This window comes from Chiloscyllium punctatum, chromosome 30 (assembly GCF_047496795.1).
Source record: "Chiloscyllium punctatum isolate Juve2018m chromosome 30, sChiPun1.3, whole genome shotgun sequence".
Classification (NCBI taxonomy): Eukaryota; Metazoa; Chordata; class Chondrichthyes; order Orectolobiformes; family Hemiscylliidae; genus Chiloscyllium; species Chiloscyllium punctatum.
This window is the reverse complement of record NC_092768.1, coordinates 11122795-11136837: the sequence shown is the minus strand read 5'-3', so window position 1 is coordinate 11136837 and position 14043 is coordinate 11122795. Positions and strand designations below refer to the sequence as shown.

The 14043-nt window shown below is 48.2% G+C and overlaps 1 protein-coding gene across 3 annotated transcripts in view; it reads right to left on the bottom strand.

The window, feature by feature from the left end:
- LOC140455160 (uncharacterized) overlaps window positions 1-12359 on the bottom strand; it is a 38348-nt gene extending 25989 nt beyond the window's left edge. The window contains exon 1 of one of the 3 annotated variants that reach the window (XM_072549860.1): window positions 11900-12359. In XM_072549860.1, coding sequence (XP_072405961.1) covers window positions 11900-12122 — 223 coding nt within the window. In that variant the 5' untranslated portion in view covers window positions 12123-12359. The remainder of the gene's footprint in view (window positions 1-11899) is intronic. The other 2 variants (XM_072549861.1, XM_072549862.1) reach the window with 2 other exon arrangements.
- Window positions 12360-14043: the final 1684 nt, after the last annotated feature.

Genomic DNA, 14043 nt, shown 5'->3' with positions numbered 1-14043 from the left:
GGTTGGTCAAGTTTCAGTAAATAAGCATTTTGGCGATAGTGACCATAACTCACTATAATGCTTTTGAAACATACAAAGGAATAAGAACACTGCAGAGGTATATAAGTTGGGGGAAAGCCAATTTCAAGATCAGGAGCTTCAATCTGGCCCACATAACCTGAGAGCAGGTACTTGCAGGTAGACCCACATTTGGAAGCAGGTGTTGGACTGGGGTGTACAAAGTTAAAAATCCCACAACACCAGGTTATAGTCCAACAGGTTTAATTGGAAGCTCCTTCATCAGGGGTAGGGTCATAGGACACAGACTTAAAAGAAATTCTGGGATTTGCATATTAATTAATCAAAATCTGTACGCCATCTAAGTGATTAAAGACTTTACAGCATCTGGGTTTGTTCAATACATCGCATCAGTTGTATGACACTTTGATCTTTCATTGTAAATTCTGTGCTCTATGTTCCAAATAAACCTGTGTGATATTTGGAAAATGGGTGCCTTTTAAAGGTAGTATAGTGAGAATTCAGGGCCAGTATGTTCCTCTCAGAATGAAGGGCAACTGCAGCCTTAGATAGTTCCCTTTATCAATAATGCAATACCCCCCAGCTATCGGCCCTGAAATTTCGATAGCCTAGAATGTGGAGCTAGGAGAAAGTGAGGACTGCAGATGCTGGAGATCAGAGCTGAAAATGTGTTGCTGGAAAAGCGCAGCAGGTCAGACAGCATCAAAGGAGCAGGAGAATCAACATTTCGGGCATAAGCCCTTCTTCAGGAATTAGAATGTGGAGCTGTCAGTCCTGTCCTTCCTTCAACTATAACTCAGTGATTGCAACAAGTCATATTCCCACATGCTGAACAATGTTCTAAGTTCATCAGTCAAGCTCCTTCCATTAAAATAGATATAACTGAACTTTCTAGATCTCCCATGTGCCCTATCCTATGTTATGCACCAGACCAGACACCCTGCCAAAGTAGATTATGGAGATAGTCTAGACCCTAACTTTTATAATCTTTAAAAAGCAATGATAAGGTGCTATGTTCCAGATATGATTTGACTGGGGCTGGGGCTGTTTTCCCTGGAGCGTTGGAGAGTGAGCTGTGACCTTATAGAGGTTTACAAAATTAGAAGGGGCTTGGACAGAGTAAATAGGCAAAGTCTTTTCCCTGGGGTCGGGGAGTCCAGAACTAGAGGGGCATAGGTTTAGGGTGACAGGGGAAAGATATAAAAGAGACCTAAGGGGTAACTTTTTCACACAGAGGGTGGTACGTGTATGGAATGAGCTGCCAGAGGATGTGGTGGAGGCTGGTACAATTGCATCATTTAAGAGGCATTTGGATGGGTATATTAGGAAGGGTTTGGAGGGATATGGGGCGGGTGCTGGCAGGTGGGACTAGATTGGGTTGGGATATCTGGTCGGCATGGACGGGTTGGAGCGAAGGTGTACATCTCGTTGATGGGTTGGGCCGAAGGGTCTGTTTCTGTGCTGGACATCTCTATGATGGGTTGGGCCGAAGGGTCTGTTTCTGTGCTGGACATCTCTATGGGGGGTTGGACCGAAGGGTCTGTTTCTGTGCTGGACATCTCTATGGGGGGTTGGGCCGAAGGGTCTGTTTCTGTGCTGGACATCTCTATGGGGGGTTGGGCCGAAGGGTCTGTTTCTGTGCTGGACATCTCTATGATGGATTGGACCGAAGGGTCTGTTACTGTGCTGGACATCTCTATGGGGGGTTGGGCTGAAGGGTCTGTTTCTGTGCTGGACATCTCTATGATGGGTTGGGCCGAAGGGTCTGTTTCTGTGCTGGACATCTCTATGGGGGGTTGGGCCGAAGGGTCTGTTTCTGTGCTGGACATCTCTATGGGGGGTTGGGCCGAAGGGTCTGTTTCTGTGCTGGACATCTCTATGATGGGTTGGACCGAAGGGTCTGTTACTGTGCTGGACATCTCTATGGGGGGTTGGGCCGAAGGGTCTGTTTCTGTGCTGGACATCTCTATGATGGGTTGGGCCGAAGGGTCTGTTTCTGTGCTGGACATCTCTATGATGGGTTGGGCCAAAGGGTCTGTTTCTGTGCTGGACATCTCTATGGGGGGTTGGGCCAAAGGGTCTGTTTCTGTGCTGGACATCTCTATGGGGGGTTGGGCCGAAGGGTCTGTTTCTGTGCTGGACATCTCTATGGGGGGTTGGCCCGAAGGGTCTGTTTCTGTGCTGGACATCTCTATGATGGGTTGGGCCGAAGGGTCTGTTTCTGTGCTGGACATCTCTATGATGGGTTGGGCCAAAGGGTATGTTTCTGTGCTGGACATCTCTATGATGGGTTGGGCCAAAGGGTCTGTTTCTGTGCTGGACATCTCTATGGGGGGTTGGGCCGAAGGGTCTGTTTCTGTGCTGGACATCTCTATGGGGGGTTGGGCCGAAGGGTCTGTTTCTGTGCTGGACATCTCTATGATGGGTTGGACCGAAGGGTCTGTTACTGTGCTGGACATCTCTATGGGGGGTTGGGCCGAAGGGTCTGTTTCTGTGCTGGACATCTCTATGATGGGTTGGGCCGAAGGGTCTGTTTCTGTGCTGGACATCTCTATGATGGGTTGGGCCGAAGGGTCTGTTTCTGTGCTGGACATCTCTATGGGGGGTTGGGCCAAAGGGTCTGTTTCTGTGCTGGACATCTCTATGGGGGGTTGGGCCGAAGGGTCTGTTTCTGTGCTGGACATCTCTATGGGGGGTTGGCCCAAAGGGTCTGTTTCTGTGCTGGACATCTCTATGATGGGTTGGGCCGAAGGGTCTGTTTCTGTGCTGGACATCTCTATGATGGGTTGGGCCAAAGGGTATGTTTCTGTGCTGGACATCTCTATGATGGGTTGGGCCAAAGGGTCTGTTTCTGTGCTGGACATCTCTATGGGGGGTTGGGCCGAAGGGTCTGTTTCTGTGCTGGACATCTCTATGGGGGGTTGGACCGAAGGGTCTGTTTCTGTGCTGGACATCTCTATGGGGGGTTGGACCGAAGGGTCTGTTTCTGTGCTGGACATCTCTATGGGGGGTTGGGCCGAAGGGTCTGTTTCTGTGCTGGACATCTCTATGGGGGGTTGGGCCGAAGGGTCTGTTTCTGTGCTGGACATCTCTATGGGGGGTTGGGCCGAAGGGTCTGTTTCTGTGCTGGACATCTCTATGATGGGTTGGGCCGAAGGGTCTGTTTCTGTGCTGGACATCTCATTGACGGGTTGGACCGAAGGGTCTGTTTCTGTGCTGGACATCTCTATGGGGGGTTGGGCCGAAGGGTTTGTTTCTGTGCTGGACATCTCATTGACGGGTTGGGCCGAAGGGTCTGTTTCTGTGCTGGACATCTCTATGATGGGTTGGACCGAAGGGTCTGTTTCTGTGCTGGACATCTCTATGGGGGGTTGGGCCGAAGGGTCTGTTTCTGTGCTGGACATCTCTATGGGGGGTTGGGCCGAAGGGTCTGTTTCTGTGCTGGACATCTCTATGGGGGGTTGGGCCGAAGGGTCTGTTTCTGTGCTGGACATCTCTATGGGGGATTGGGCCGAAGGGTCTGTTTCTGTGCTGGACATCTCTATGATGGGTTGGGCCAAAGGATCTGTTTCTGTGCTGGACATCTCTATGGGGGGTTGGACCGAAGGGTCTGTTTCTGTGCTGGACATCTCTATGGGGGGTTGGACCAAAGGGTCTGTTTCTGTGCTGGACATCTCATTGACGGGTTGGGCCGAAGGGTCTGTTTCTGTGCTGGACATCTCTATGATGGGTTGGGCCGAAGGGTCTGTTTCTGTGCTGGACATCTCTATGATGGGTTGGACCGAAGGGTCTGTTACTGTGCTGGACATCTCTAAGGGGGGTTGGGCCGAAGGGTCTGTTTCTGTGCTGGACATCTCTATGATGGGTTGGGCCGAAGGGTCTGTTTCTGTGCTGGACATCTCTATGGGGGGTTGGGCCGAAGGGTCTGTTTCTGTGCTGGACATCTCTATGGGGGGTTGGACCGAAGGGTCTGTTTCTGTGCTGGACATCTCTATGATGGGTTGGGCCGAAGGGTCTGTTTCTATGCTGGACATCTCTATGGGGGGTTGGGCCGAAGGGTCTGTTTCTGTGCTGGACATCTCTATGGGGGGTTGGACCAAAGGGTCTGTTTCTGTGCTGGACATCTCTATGGGGGGTTGGGCCGAAGGGTCTATTTCTGTGCTGGACATCTCTATGATGGGTTGGGCCAAAGGATCTGTTTCTGTGCTGGACATCTCTATGGGGGGTTGGGCCGAAGGGTCTGTTTCTGTGCTGGACATCTCTATGGGGGGTTGGGCCGAAGGATCTGTTTCTGTGCTGGACATCTCTATGGGGGGTTGGGCCGAAGGGTCTGTTTCTGTGCTGGACATCTCTATGGGGGGTTGGGCCGAAGGGTCTGTTTCTGTGCTGGACATCTCTATGGGGGGTTGGGCCGAAGGGTCTGTTTCTGTGCTGGACATCTCTATGATTGGTCCATCATGAATCAAAACACACCTTATTCTTACAATGCAGTTAAAATAAAACAAAAAGAAGAATTGGCATAACTTTACTGAAATAATTCACAAGCTAATGTATTATTTAACTACTAATCATTAACTGTTCCAATATAGGCAGCATCTCATAAACACACCTCAGCAGAACAATTAGAACTCTAACATGCTGTCTCTCTCTCTCTCTCTGTGGTCACTCTGGCCTTTTTACGAGGAAGCCTCAGTGACTGAGACTTCACTCAGGTAGTACAGAAGTCAAGCACACAGCTACTACAGCCCAACAAAACCCTTCTCCACAAACTAACCAAAAACAAACGTGCCTGCCTTCGTGGCTCGGTGGTGGGGGGGTGGGGATCCCTGAGGCCACTCACTCATCATCCTTTTGTCTCATTTTACAAAACTGGGAGAACAGAGAAGCCGTTTCCAAATGGTCTGTCTGAAGGAGACATGTTGGCACCACTGTGAGTGACGCCATTCCTGTGTAAGAGGAACAGCACAGCACACCTCTCTGAAGGCAGTATATGCTCACAGCCACCTGCCATTGCATTCCTTTGATGTCTGGTTGGGTTTTTGCTCCTGAATGTACATCTATTCTATGTCCTATCAGTTTGAAACCTCCCCAACAGCACAGAAAAGCTCCCAGCAAGGATACTGGACCCATTCCTGCTTCAGGTGCTTGGACAGTTCTCACCTACTCCAGAAGCTATCACAATGATCCAAACCTCTAAAGCCCTCCCTCCTACACCATCTCTTTAGGTACACATTCATCTGCCCTACCTCCCTATTCCTGTTCTCATTACTGACAGTAATTTGGAGATTGCAAGCTCAGTAAAACATTTGATTTTTGATGATTTTTGTTTGTTCCCATAAGAATGAAGCAACATGAAGTACAGTCCTTCAGTTTATTTCTATAGGTGTGTGGAAATTGTGAGAGGTAATTTCGGTTTAAACTTTAAGATGTGCCTGGACCACAGACTGATCTATAATAAAAGACAAAACTTTTGTTTCTTTTCTAAAACATTTTGTATACTCAAAAGTAGAATAGTTTAAATTGTGCAGAATGCTGACAATTTGTGAGCAGAGTAAAAACAAACAGGCCCTTGATTGATGAAACCATTAACACAGGCAGGGAAGAATGAGGCCTTGACTGATAATACTGCAGGGTGAGAGAAACAACTTTGGAGACTCTGAAGACTTTGTGATAAGGGTGCAAATCAAAGAATAATGATGTTTTTAAGAATGTGAACCTCATGGCTCGTTAGAGCCAGGGAGGGGAGGGTCTGGAGACATTTGTTGCAGACTTTGTGATAAGGGTGTAAATCGAAGAATAATGATGTTTTTAAGAATGTGAACCTCATGGCTTGTTAGAGCCAAGGAGGGGAGGGATTTGTACTGTATATAATGAGAAACTTTGTAAGCCTCAGCGCGCCTTTTACTCAGAAGGGTGCCCGACTCTGCAGACTTGTTAATAAAACTTTGTTTTCCTGAATTTGTCTAGAGCGATTATTAAGAAGCGATTTTCGTTTCTAACAACTTGGGGGCTCGTCGTCCGGGATCAACACTCCGGCCGCGGGGGGAGCTGAGGAAGGACATCGGAGAAGGTGCACCCTGCTGATTTCAGCAGTCCCTGATTCCTTGCTTGTCGCCCCGCGCGGCTTGAGCGAGTGATATCCGGGAGGCTCAGGAAAACAAAGGAGGGGTGTAACCGAGGCAGTGGGGACGGTTAACGATCGAGTAATTTTGGTGCACCGAACCCAGGTAAGAAAAACTTGCGGGGACCGTGTTTCCGGACGCCTGGGGACCTACGGGGTGCCTGTGGATTTTTCTACAGAGACGTAGGACTCAGGTATCTAGAGACCGGGGCTTGCCTGTGAGGGATTTTGCAGAGACCGTGTTTGAGGAGGAACGTGTACCTACGGGGTGCCTGTGATCTGTGTCACAGAGACGTAGGACACAGGAATCCAAAGACCGGGGGTGCCTGCAAAGGAACCTGGGCGATCACGGGACTGAAGGTCCGGGAATTGGCTACATTGTGATAGATTATCACGGGAAAAATACGAAGTCCTCGGAAATGGGAAATAAGGGATCTAAGGCGATTAAGGGATGGGCTGGGGTATGTTTTGTTATTTGTAGATAGAATAAGTATAAGTAGCAGGAAATGATCTTGGAAACATATGTTGTAAAATCCATATAAGTGGGAGCTTATAAAAATAATGGGTAAAGATGCTGCTGGGAGTTGTCCACAGACCCATCAACAGTAGCTTTCTTTGGGACAGAATAGTTCAGGGAGAAAATAAGGTGTGTAAAAAAACAGGCAGTATATTTATCACTGGTGATTTTAATTTTCATGTAGATTGGGAAAATCAAGTTGCCTAAGGAAGTCAGAAGGACACTTTTCTAGAATCATATGTTCTACATCCAAATGGGAATCAAGCTATTTTGCGTCTGATAATATATACTGAGGAAGGTTTAATACATGATCACAAAGTAAAAATAAACTCTAAAGGTTACAGTGACCATAATATGATAGAAGTTAGCATTCATGTTAAGAGTAAGAAACTTGGGTTGAAAACAACTGTGCTATAAACTCGAAGAAGGTAGGCATTGTGCAGAGTTAACTGGAGTGGACTCAGAAAGAAGTTTAATAGAAAAGACAACTAATGAACAACTGCACACTTTTATGAAAATAGTTCATGACTCCCAGTTTCCTCAGTGAGGAAAAATGATTCCAGGAAGGGAATATCAAAGAATGATTAACCAAGGAAAAAAACAGACAGAGTTGAAAGAAAAGTCATAAAAATGGAAAAGATTGTGAGAGAATCAATGTCTGGAAGGTATCAAAAAAAAAACTTAAATTTTGCTGCAAACAAAAAAACATTTATGACAGCAACAGACACACAATGCATGAAAATTGGTCCTATCCACTTAATGATTCAAATGGTTAAACAAGCTTTTGGAGAACACAAAGGACATCATCTGAAAATTGGTTGTGCACGGAGAGAAATTGTATTATTGATAGCCACTGCTCGGATGTTATGCATTTTCCACCAAAGATATTTAATTGTGATTACTTTCCCCAATAATTGCATACAAATTAAGTCTGCAAAGGCTGCCAATTGTTATAACACCACCTTCTTGTGGTCTGTATGAAAATAGAATCTCTGTTGTATACTATTTATTATAAGGGAACACTGTTCCAACTACATGACAGAAAGAATAGCTGGCTTGCTTAACTGTAAGTATAACCTGTCTAAACAATAACTTCTCAGGATTAGTGACAACTGACTGAATTTCTGAATCATACGGTGCATTCTTGTAGTGTGCAGAAAACTGAGAAAGAACTCCATTAGCAGCTAAAAGGGTGTAAACTACTCAATGTATAAAACATACAGGAAACAGTTTGCAGAAAAATTCACCATTGACACGTTTAATTGCTACCATTCAAACACCCAAACTTCAGAAATGTAGGCCATCATTTACCTAACTGTGCAAATGTCCAAATCAACTGGGTTTACAGAAGCCCCGAGAAATTCTAAAGGACTGTTGCAATTTCAGGGAGGTGGGGGGATGGAATGGTGGAGAAGAGAGACCAACTGAAAATGATATTACTTTGAAGAGAGTTAAAGTTTCAATCAACCTCTTCAATTGTTGGTCCACCAGAAGGGTCCTTTCTGACTTGTTCTGAGAATGGCCCTTCGGGCATACCTCCCTGGTAAAGTTTGGCAATGATGGGCTTGCATTTTTTTTTTTTTCAAATCTTTCAACTGCTGCTCAAAGTCCTCCTTCTCTGCTGTTTGGTTTGCCTCCAGCCAGGAGATGGCCTGGTTACACGTTTCAATGACTTTGTTCTTATCTTCCTCACTGATCTTGCCTTTCGTTTTCTCTTCCTCCACTGAACTCTTCATGTTAAATGCGTACGACTCCAGGGAATTCTTGGCTGTAATTTTCTCACGCTGCATATCATCCTGACCTTTGTACCTCTCCGCTTCCTGCACTATCCTCTCGATCTCCTCCTTACTCAACCTGCCCTTGTTATTGGTGATGGTGATTTTGCTCTCTTTGCCAGTGCTCTTGTCCACAGCAGAGACATTCAAGATGCCATTTGCGTCAATATCAAAGGTGACCTCAATCTGTGGTACACCACGTGGCGCAGGAGGGATCCCACTGAGGTCAAATTTGCCCAAGAGAACTCCGGAAGAAAGGTCTCCTGGCTCACACTCCGCCGCTCGACTTCCTCTTGCATAAGGTGGAGCCCGGAGACTGGGTACTTGTTAAGACCTGGAAGGCCGAAAAGCTCCAGCCGCGGTGGGAAGGACCGTTCCTGGTTCTGTTAACAACTGAAGCAGCTGTTCGGACGAAAGAGAAAGGGTGGGTCCACGCATCGAGGATAAAGGGGCCTGTTCCATCTGAAGAAGAAAGCACTTGGACATGCGAGCAAGGGGACAAGCCGTTGGTGGTAAAACTGAAAAGACAGCAATAATGAACTCTACTTGGACTGTATTGGTGGGGATATTGATCAATTTACTCCTGTATGTGGGGGAGGGTGAGGGGAGATGTGACAAATGTCGAACTATAGTAAGACTTGGGATTTGAATCTACTCGGGAACATTGTGTCCCATTCCTATGTGGACGATAGGTGTTACGATGTGAGTGCACGGCAAGAATGTCGGGAGGGTGGAAGACCCTATTATCAGGTGTATAATAAAGGATACGGTGGCAAAGTCCGTGGATGCCCTAAAAATGACCACTGGGTGTGTGTTAACAAAGCTGGGCAGTGGGGCCTACCCTCCATGTTGCTCAAGGAACATGTGGACAGAGTCAGGGAGACCAGAGTACAGAATACTGTACGGAAGTTAGAGAAAGAGCAGGACCGTCAAAGGACGGTCGTTGTCTCCAAGGTGCCGTCTATATACAAGGAGGTAGAAGAGGAGATCAAACTTCCCGATGTAACACAGAACCTGTTTATTGATCTTACGTCTAGGATAGCCACCGTGTTAAATATTAGCAATTGCTGGGTTTGTGGGGGGCCGCATATGACTGAACAATGGCCGTGGTCTGGTCATAGCTTAGATATATGGGAGTTACATCAGTATAATTGGACACATGTCAACGAAAGAAAAGGACAGAGGTGGAGACTGACTAACAGCCCGGAAGGCCAGTTGTGTGTTGAAGGGAAAGGGAAGATTGAGGTGGGTATCAGCCCCTGTCAGAGTGTGTTGAATGCAACCACACAAGTCTGGTGGCCTAAGGATATCACATGGTACATTGCAAAACAGGAGAACCGCAATTGTGTGAGGCTGGGTGATGACTCTCGGTTTTGGAATTGTAGCGGCTCCGGCCCTTATGAGGGCATTCCTGGGGTAAAAGAGGTGTGGAATAAAGTTGCGAAACAGGGGGGGCCTGCTCCAGATGGCCTATTTTGGATATGCGGTAATCAGGCATATTCCAAACTCCCCATGGGATGGGCTGGAGTATGCTTCCTGGGTCTAATACGACCTGAATTCTTCCTATTACCCCGGGAGGAAGGCGATGATTTGGGAATTAAACTATTTGACTCCCTGCGTAGGTCGCCAAGAGGTATCCAAGTCGGTGATTGGGGGGATGAGTGGCCACCGGCCCGGATTATTGAATACTACGGGCCGGCTACATGGGCACAGGACGGATCATGGGGATATCGTACTCCTATCTATATGTTAAATCGAATTATCAGGCTCCAAGCAGTCGTAGAGGTCATTACTAACCAGACCGCTCTGGCCCTGGAGTTGCTGGCTAAGCAGCAGGATCAGATGAGGGCTGCTATATATCAAAACCGACTTGCCTTGGATTATCTGTTGGCCTCGGAGGGGGGCGTGTGCGGGAAGTTTAACCTGACTAACTGCTGTCTAGAAATTGACGACAATGGTAAAGCGGTTTTGAAAATTTCCGATGAAATTCGGAAATTGGCCCATGTGCCAGTACAATCTTGGCGTCCTCTTAGTGGCATCGGATGGTGGGATGGTCTCCTAGGTGGTAGCTGGTGGCGCACGGCGTTGCTGGTGGTTGGGGGGGGGCATGATTCTTCTTCTCGTACTACCCTGCCTAACCCCCTGTATTCAGTTTTTAATTCAGAAAAATATTTCCCGACTCCAGGCAGTGGTGGTTCCACAACATGGGACGCGTGAACTTAAAGTGATGTTGCTGCGAAAGACCAAGGATTTCCCGGGCCCTTGAGGAGGGGGGGCTATATTGGTCAGGCACATCTTAAAGAAAGAAAAGGGTGGAATTGTGAGAGGTAATTTCGGTTTAAACTTTAAGATGTGCCTGGACCACAGACTGATCTATAATAAAAGACAAAACTTTTGTTTCTTTTCTAAAACATTTTGTATACTCAAAAGTAGAATAGTTTAAATTGTGCAGAATGCTGACAATTTGTGAGCAGAGTAAAAACAAACAGGCCCTTGATTGATGAAACCATTAACACAGGCAGGGAAGAATGAGGCCTTGACTGATAATACTGCAGGGTGAGAGAAACAACTTTGGAGACTCTGAAGACTTTGTGATAAGGGTGCAAATCAAAGAATAATGATGTTTTTAAGAATGTGAACCTCATGGCTCGTTAGAGCCAGGGAGGGGAGGGTCTGGAGACATTTGTTGCAGACTTTGTGATAAGGGTGTAAATCGAAGAATAATGATGTTTTTAAGAATGTGAACCTCATGGCTTGTTAGAGCCAAGGAGGGGAGGGATTTGTACTGTATATAATGAGAAACTTTGTAAGCCTCAGCGCGCCTTTTACTCAGAAGGGTGCCCGACTCTGCAGACTTGTTAATAAAACTTTGTTTTCCTGAATTTGTCTAGAGCGATTATTAAGAAGCGATTTTCGTTTCTAACAGAAATTCATCTTTATTTAAAGTTATGGTCTCTGTGAGTAACACAATAACTTCAAAACATAGAAAATCAGAACAGGAATGTGCCATTTGAACCTCAAGACCATAGTGATAATCCGAGCAGGTATGATTAATCATCCAACTCTGTACCCTGTTCCAACTTTCTCCACAGAACCCTAAATTCCTTTAGCTCTAAGACCTATATCTAACCCCTTCCTGAAACCATTCAATGGCTTGGCCTCAACTGTTTTCTGTAGTAGAAAGTTCCACAAACTCCCCACTCTCTGGGGGAAGACATTTCCCCTCAGAAACAAAAACAAAAATCGCTAGAAAAGCTGAACAGGTCTGGCAGCATCAGTGGAGAGACATCAGAGATAACATCTGGAGTCCAGTGACCCTTCCTCAAAACATTGCCTATCTCAGTGGTCATCAGTTAGAATATAATCCAAAGTAGCTCAGACAGTAGCTGAGAGTGGTACTTTTTCTCATCCTTGATTATTTAGAATATATTTATCTACTTTACATTGTATCAACCGGTGAAGTCCTACCATCTGCTGTGAGCACATGTGAGTTTCTGTTAGAGCTGACCTCGTTTTCCACGATGCAGGTATATACACCACAATCGGTCACTTCCATGTCCTGAATGAACAACGTCCTGTTTCCAAATGATAGACTGGCACCCCACAAGTCCCATTGTTTGTTATCCTTCCACCAACTGATGTGAGTTACTTTTGCTTTTTTCACAATACAACTCAACCAGACATAGTTCATTATATGGGCAGGCTCCTGGATGATCTGTGGGATTCGCAGTTTCTCTGTTAAAAAGAAGGAAAGTTACAAAAGCTTGCTCAATTCAACTGAGAGATCACCCTGGTGCCAGCCTTGGCTCGTTCATGTTCCAGCAGGAGAGAGCGCGCATGGGATAGAGAACGTGTGGGACAGAGAGCACGCGGGTGAGAGATGAGCAAGAATGAGAGCACGAGAGGGAGCACAAGAGAGAGCATGAGCAAGAAAGTGTGCGTGTGAGAGAGAGAGCACACGTGCACGAGCGAGAGTGCAAGCTAAAGAGAGAGCACGAGAGAGCACACATGAGAGAGAGCGAGTGCGAGAGAGAGAACGTGTGGACTGTGCGAGAGAGAGCACGAGTCAGACAGAGCGCATAAAAGAGTGCAAGTGAGACAGCAAGAGAGAGAGCACGAGCGAGAGATCACGTGCGAAACAGAATGCAAGTGAGAGAGTGTGTGCGAGAGCGAGAGTGTACGGAAGACAGCGAGTGCGCAAGAGAGCGTGCACACGAGATTAGATCAAGAGAGAGCATGCGAGCGAGAGAGATCGAGAGAGAGCGTGCGAGCAAGAGAGATCAAGAGAGAGCGTGCGCACGAGAGAGATCGAGAGAGAGTGCATGCAGGAGAGAGATCGAGAGAGACTGCATGCAGGAGAGAGTGCAAGAGAGCGTGCACACGAGAGAGATCAAGAGAGAGCATGTGCACGAGAGAGAGTGTGCACGTGAGAGAGCGTGCACACGAGAGAGTGCAAAAGAGAGCATGCGCACGAGAGTGTGCAAAAAAGAGTGCATGCAGGAGACAGTGCAAGAGAGAGATTGAGAGAGAGTGCATGCAGGAGACAGTGCAAGAGAGAGATCGAGAGAGAGTGCATGCAGGAGACAGTGCAAGAGAGAGATTGAGAGAGAGTGCATGCAGGAGAGAGTGCAAGAGAGAGATCGAGGGAGAGTGCATACAGGAGAGTGTGCAAGAGAGAGCGTGCGCACGAGAGAGATCGAGAGAGAGCGTGCGCACGAGAGAGAGCGTGCGCACGAGAGAGAGCGAGAGAGAGCGTGCGCACGAGAGAGAGCGAGAGAGAGCGTGCGCACGAGAGAGAGCGAGAGAGAGCGTGCGCACGAGAGAGAGCGAGAGGGAGCGTGCGCACGAGAGAGAGCGAGAGAGAGCGTGCGCACGAGAGAGAGCGAGAGAGATTGTGAGAGAGAGGGCGAGAGAGAGAGAGAGTGCACGAGAGAGAGCGTGCGCACGAGGGAGAGCAAGAGAGAGAGCGCGCACGAGAGAGATCGAGAGAGAGAGCGCGCACGAGAGAGAGCGAGTGCACGAGAGAGAGCGAGAGAGAGCGCGCGCACGAGGGAGAGCGAGAGAGAGAGCGTGCGCACGAGAGAAAGCACGAGAGAGAGCGCGCGCACGAGAGAAAGCGCGAGAGAGAGCGCGCGCACGAGAGAAAGCGAGAGAGAGCGCGCGCACGAGAGAAAGCGAGAGAGAGAGCGCGCGCACGAGAGAGCGAGAGAGAGAGCGCGCGCACGAGAGGGAGCGAGAGAGAGAGCGCGCGCACGAGAGAGAGCAAGAGAGAGCGCGCGCACGAGAGAGAGCGAGAGAGAGAGCGCGCGCACGAGAGGGAGCGAGAGAGAGCGCGCGCACGAGAGAGAGCGAGAGACAGTGCGCGCACGAGAGAGAGGGCGAGAGAGAGCGCGCGCGCGAGGGAGAGCTAGAGAGAGCACGCGCGCGAGGGAGAGCGAGAGAGAGAGCACGCGCGAGGGAGAGCGAGAGAGAGAGCGCGCGCGAGGGAGAGCGAGAGAGAGAGCGCGCGCGAGGGAGAGCGAGAGAGAGAGCGCGCGCGAGGGAGAGCGAGAGAGAGAGCGCGCGCGAGGGAGAGCGAGAGAGAGAGCGCGCGCGAGGGAGAGCGAGAGAGA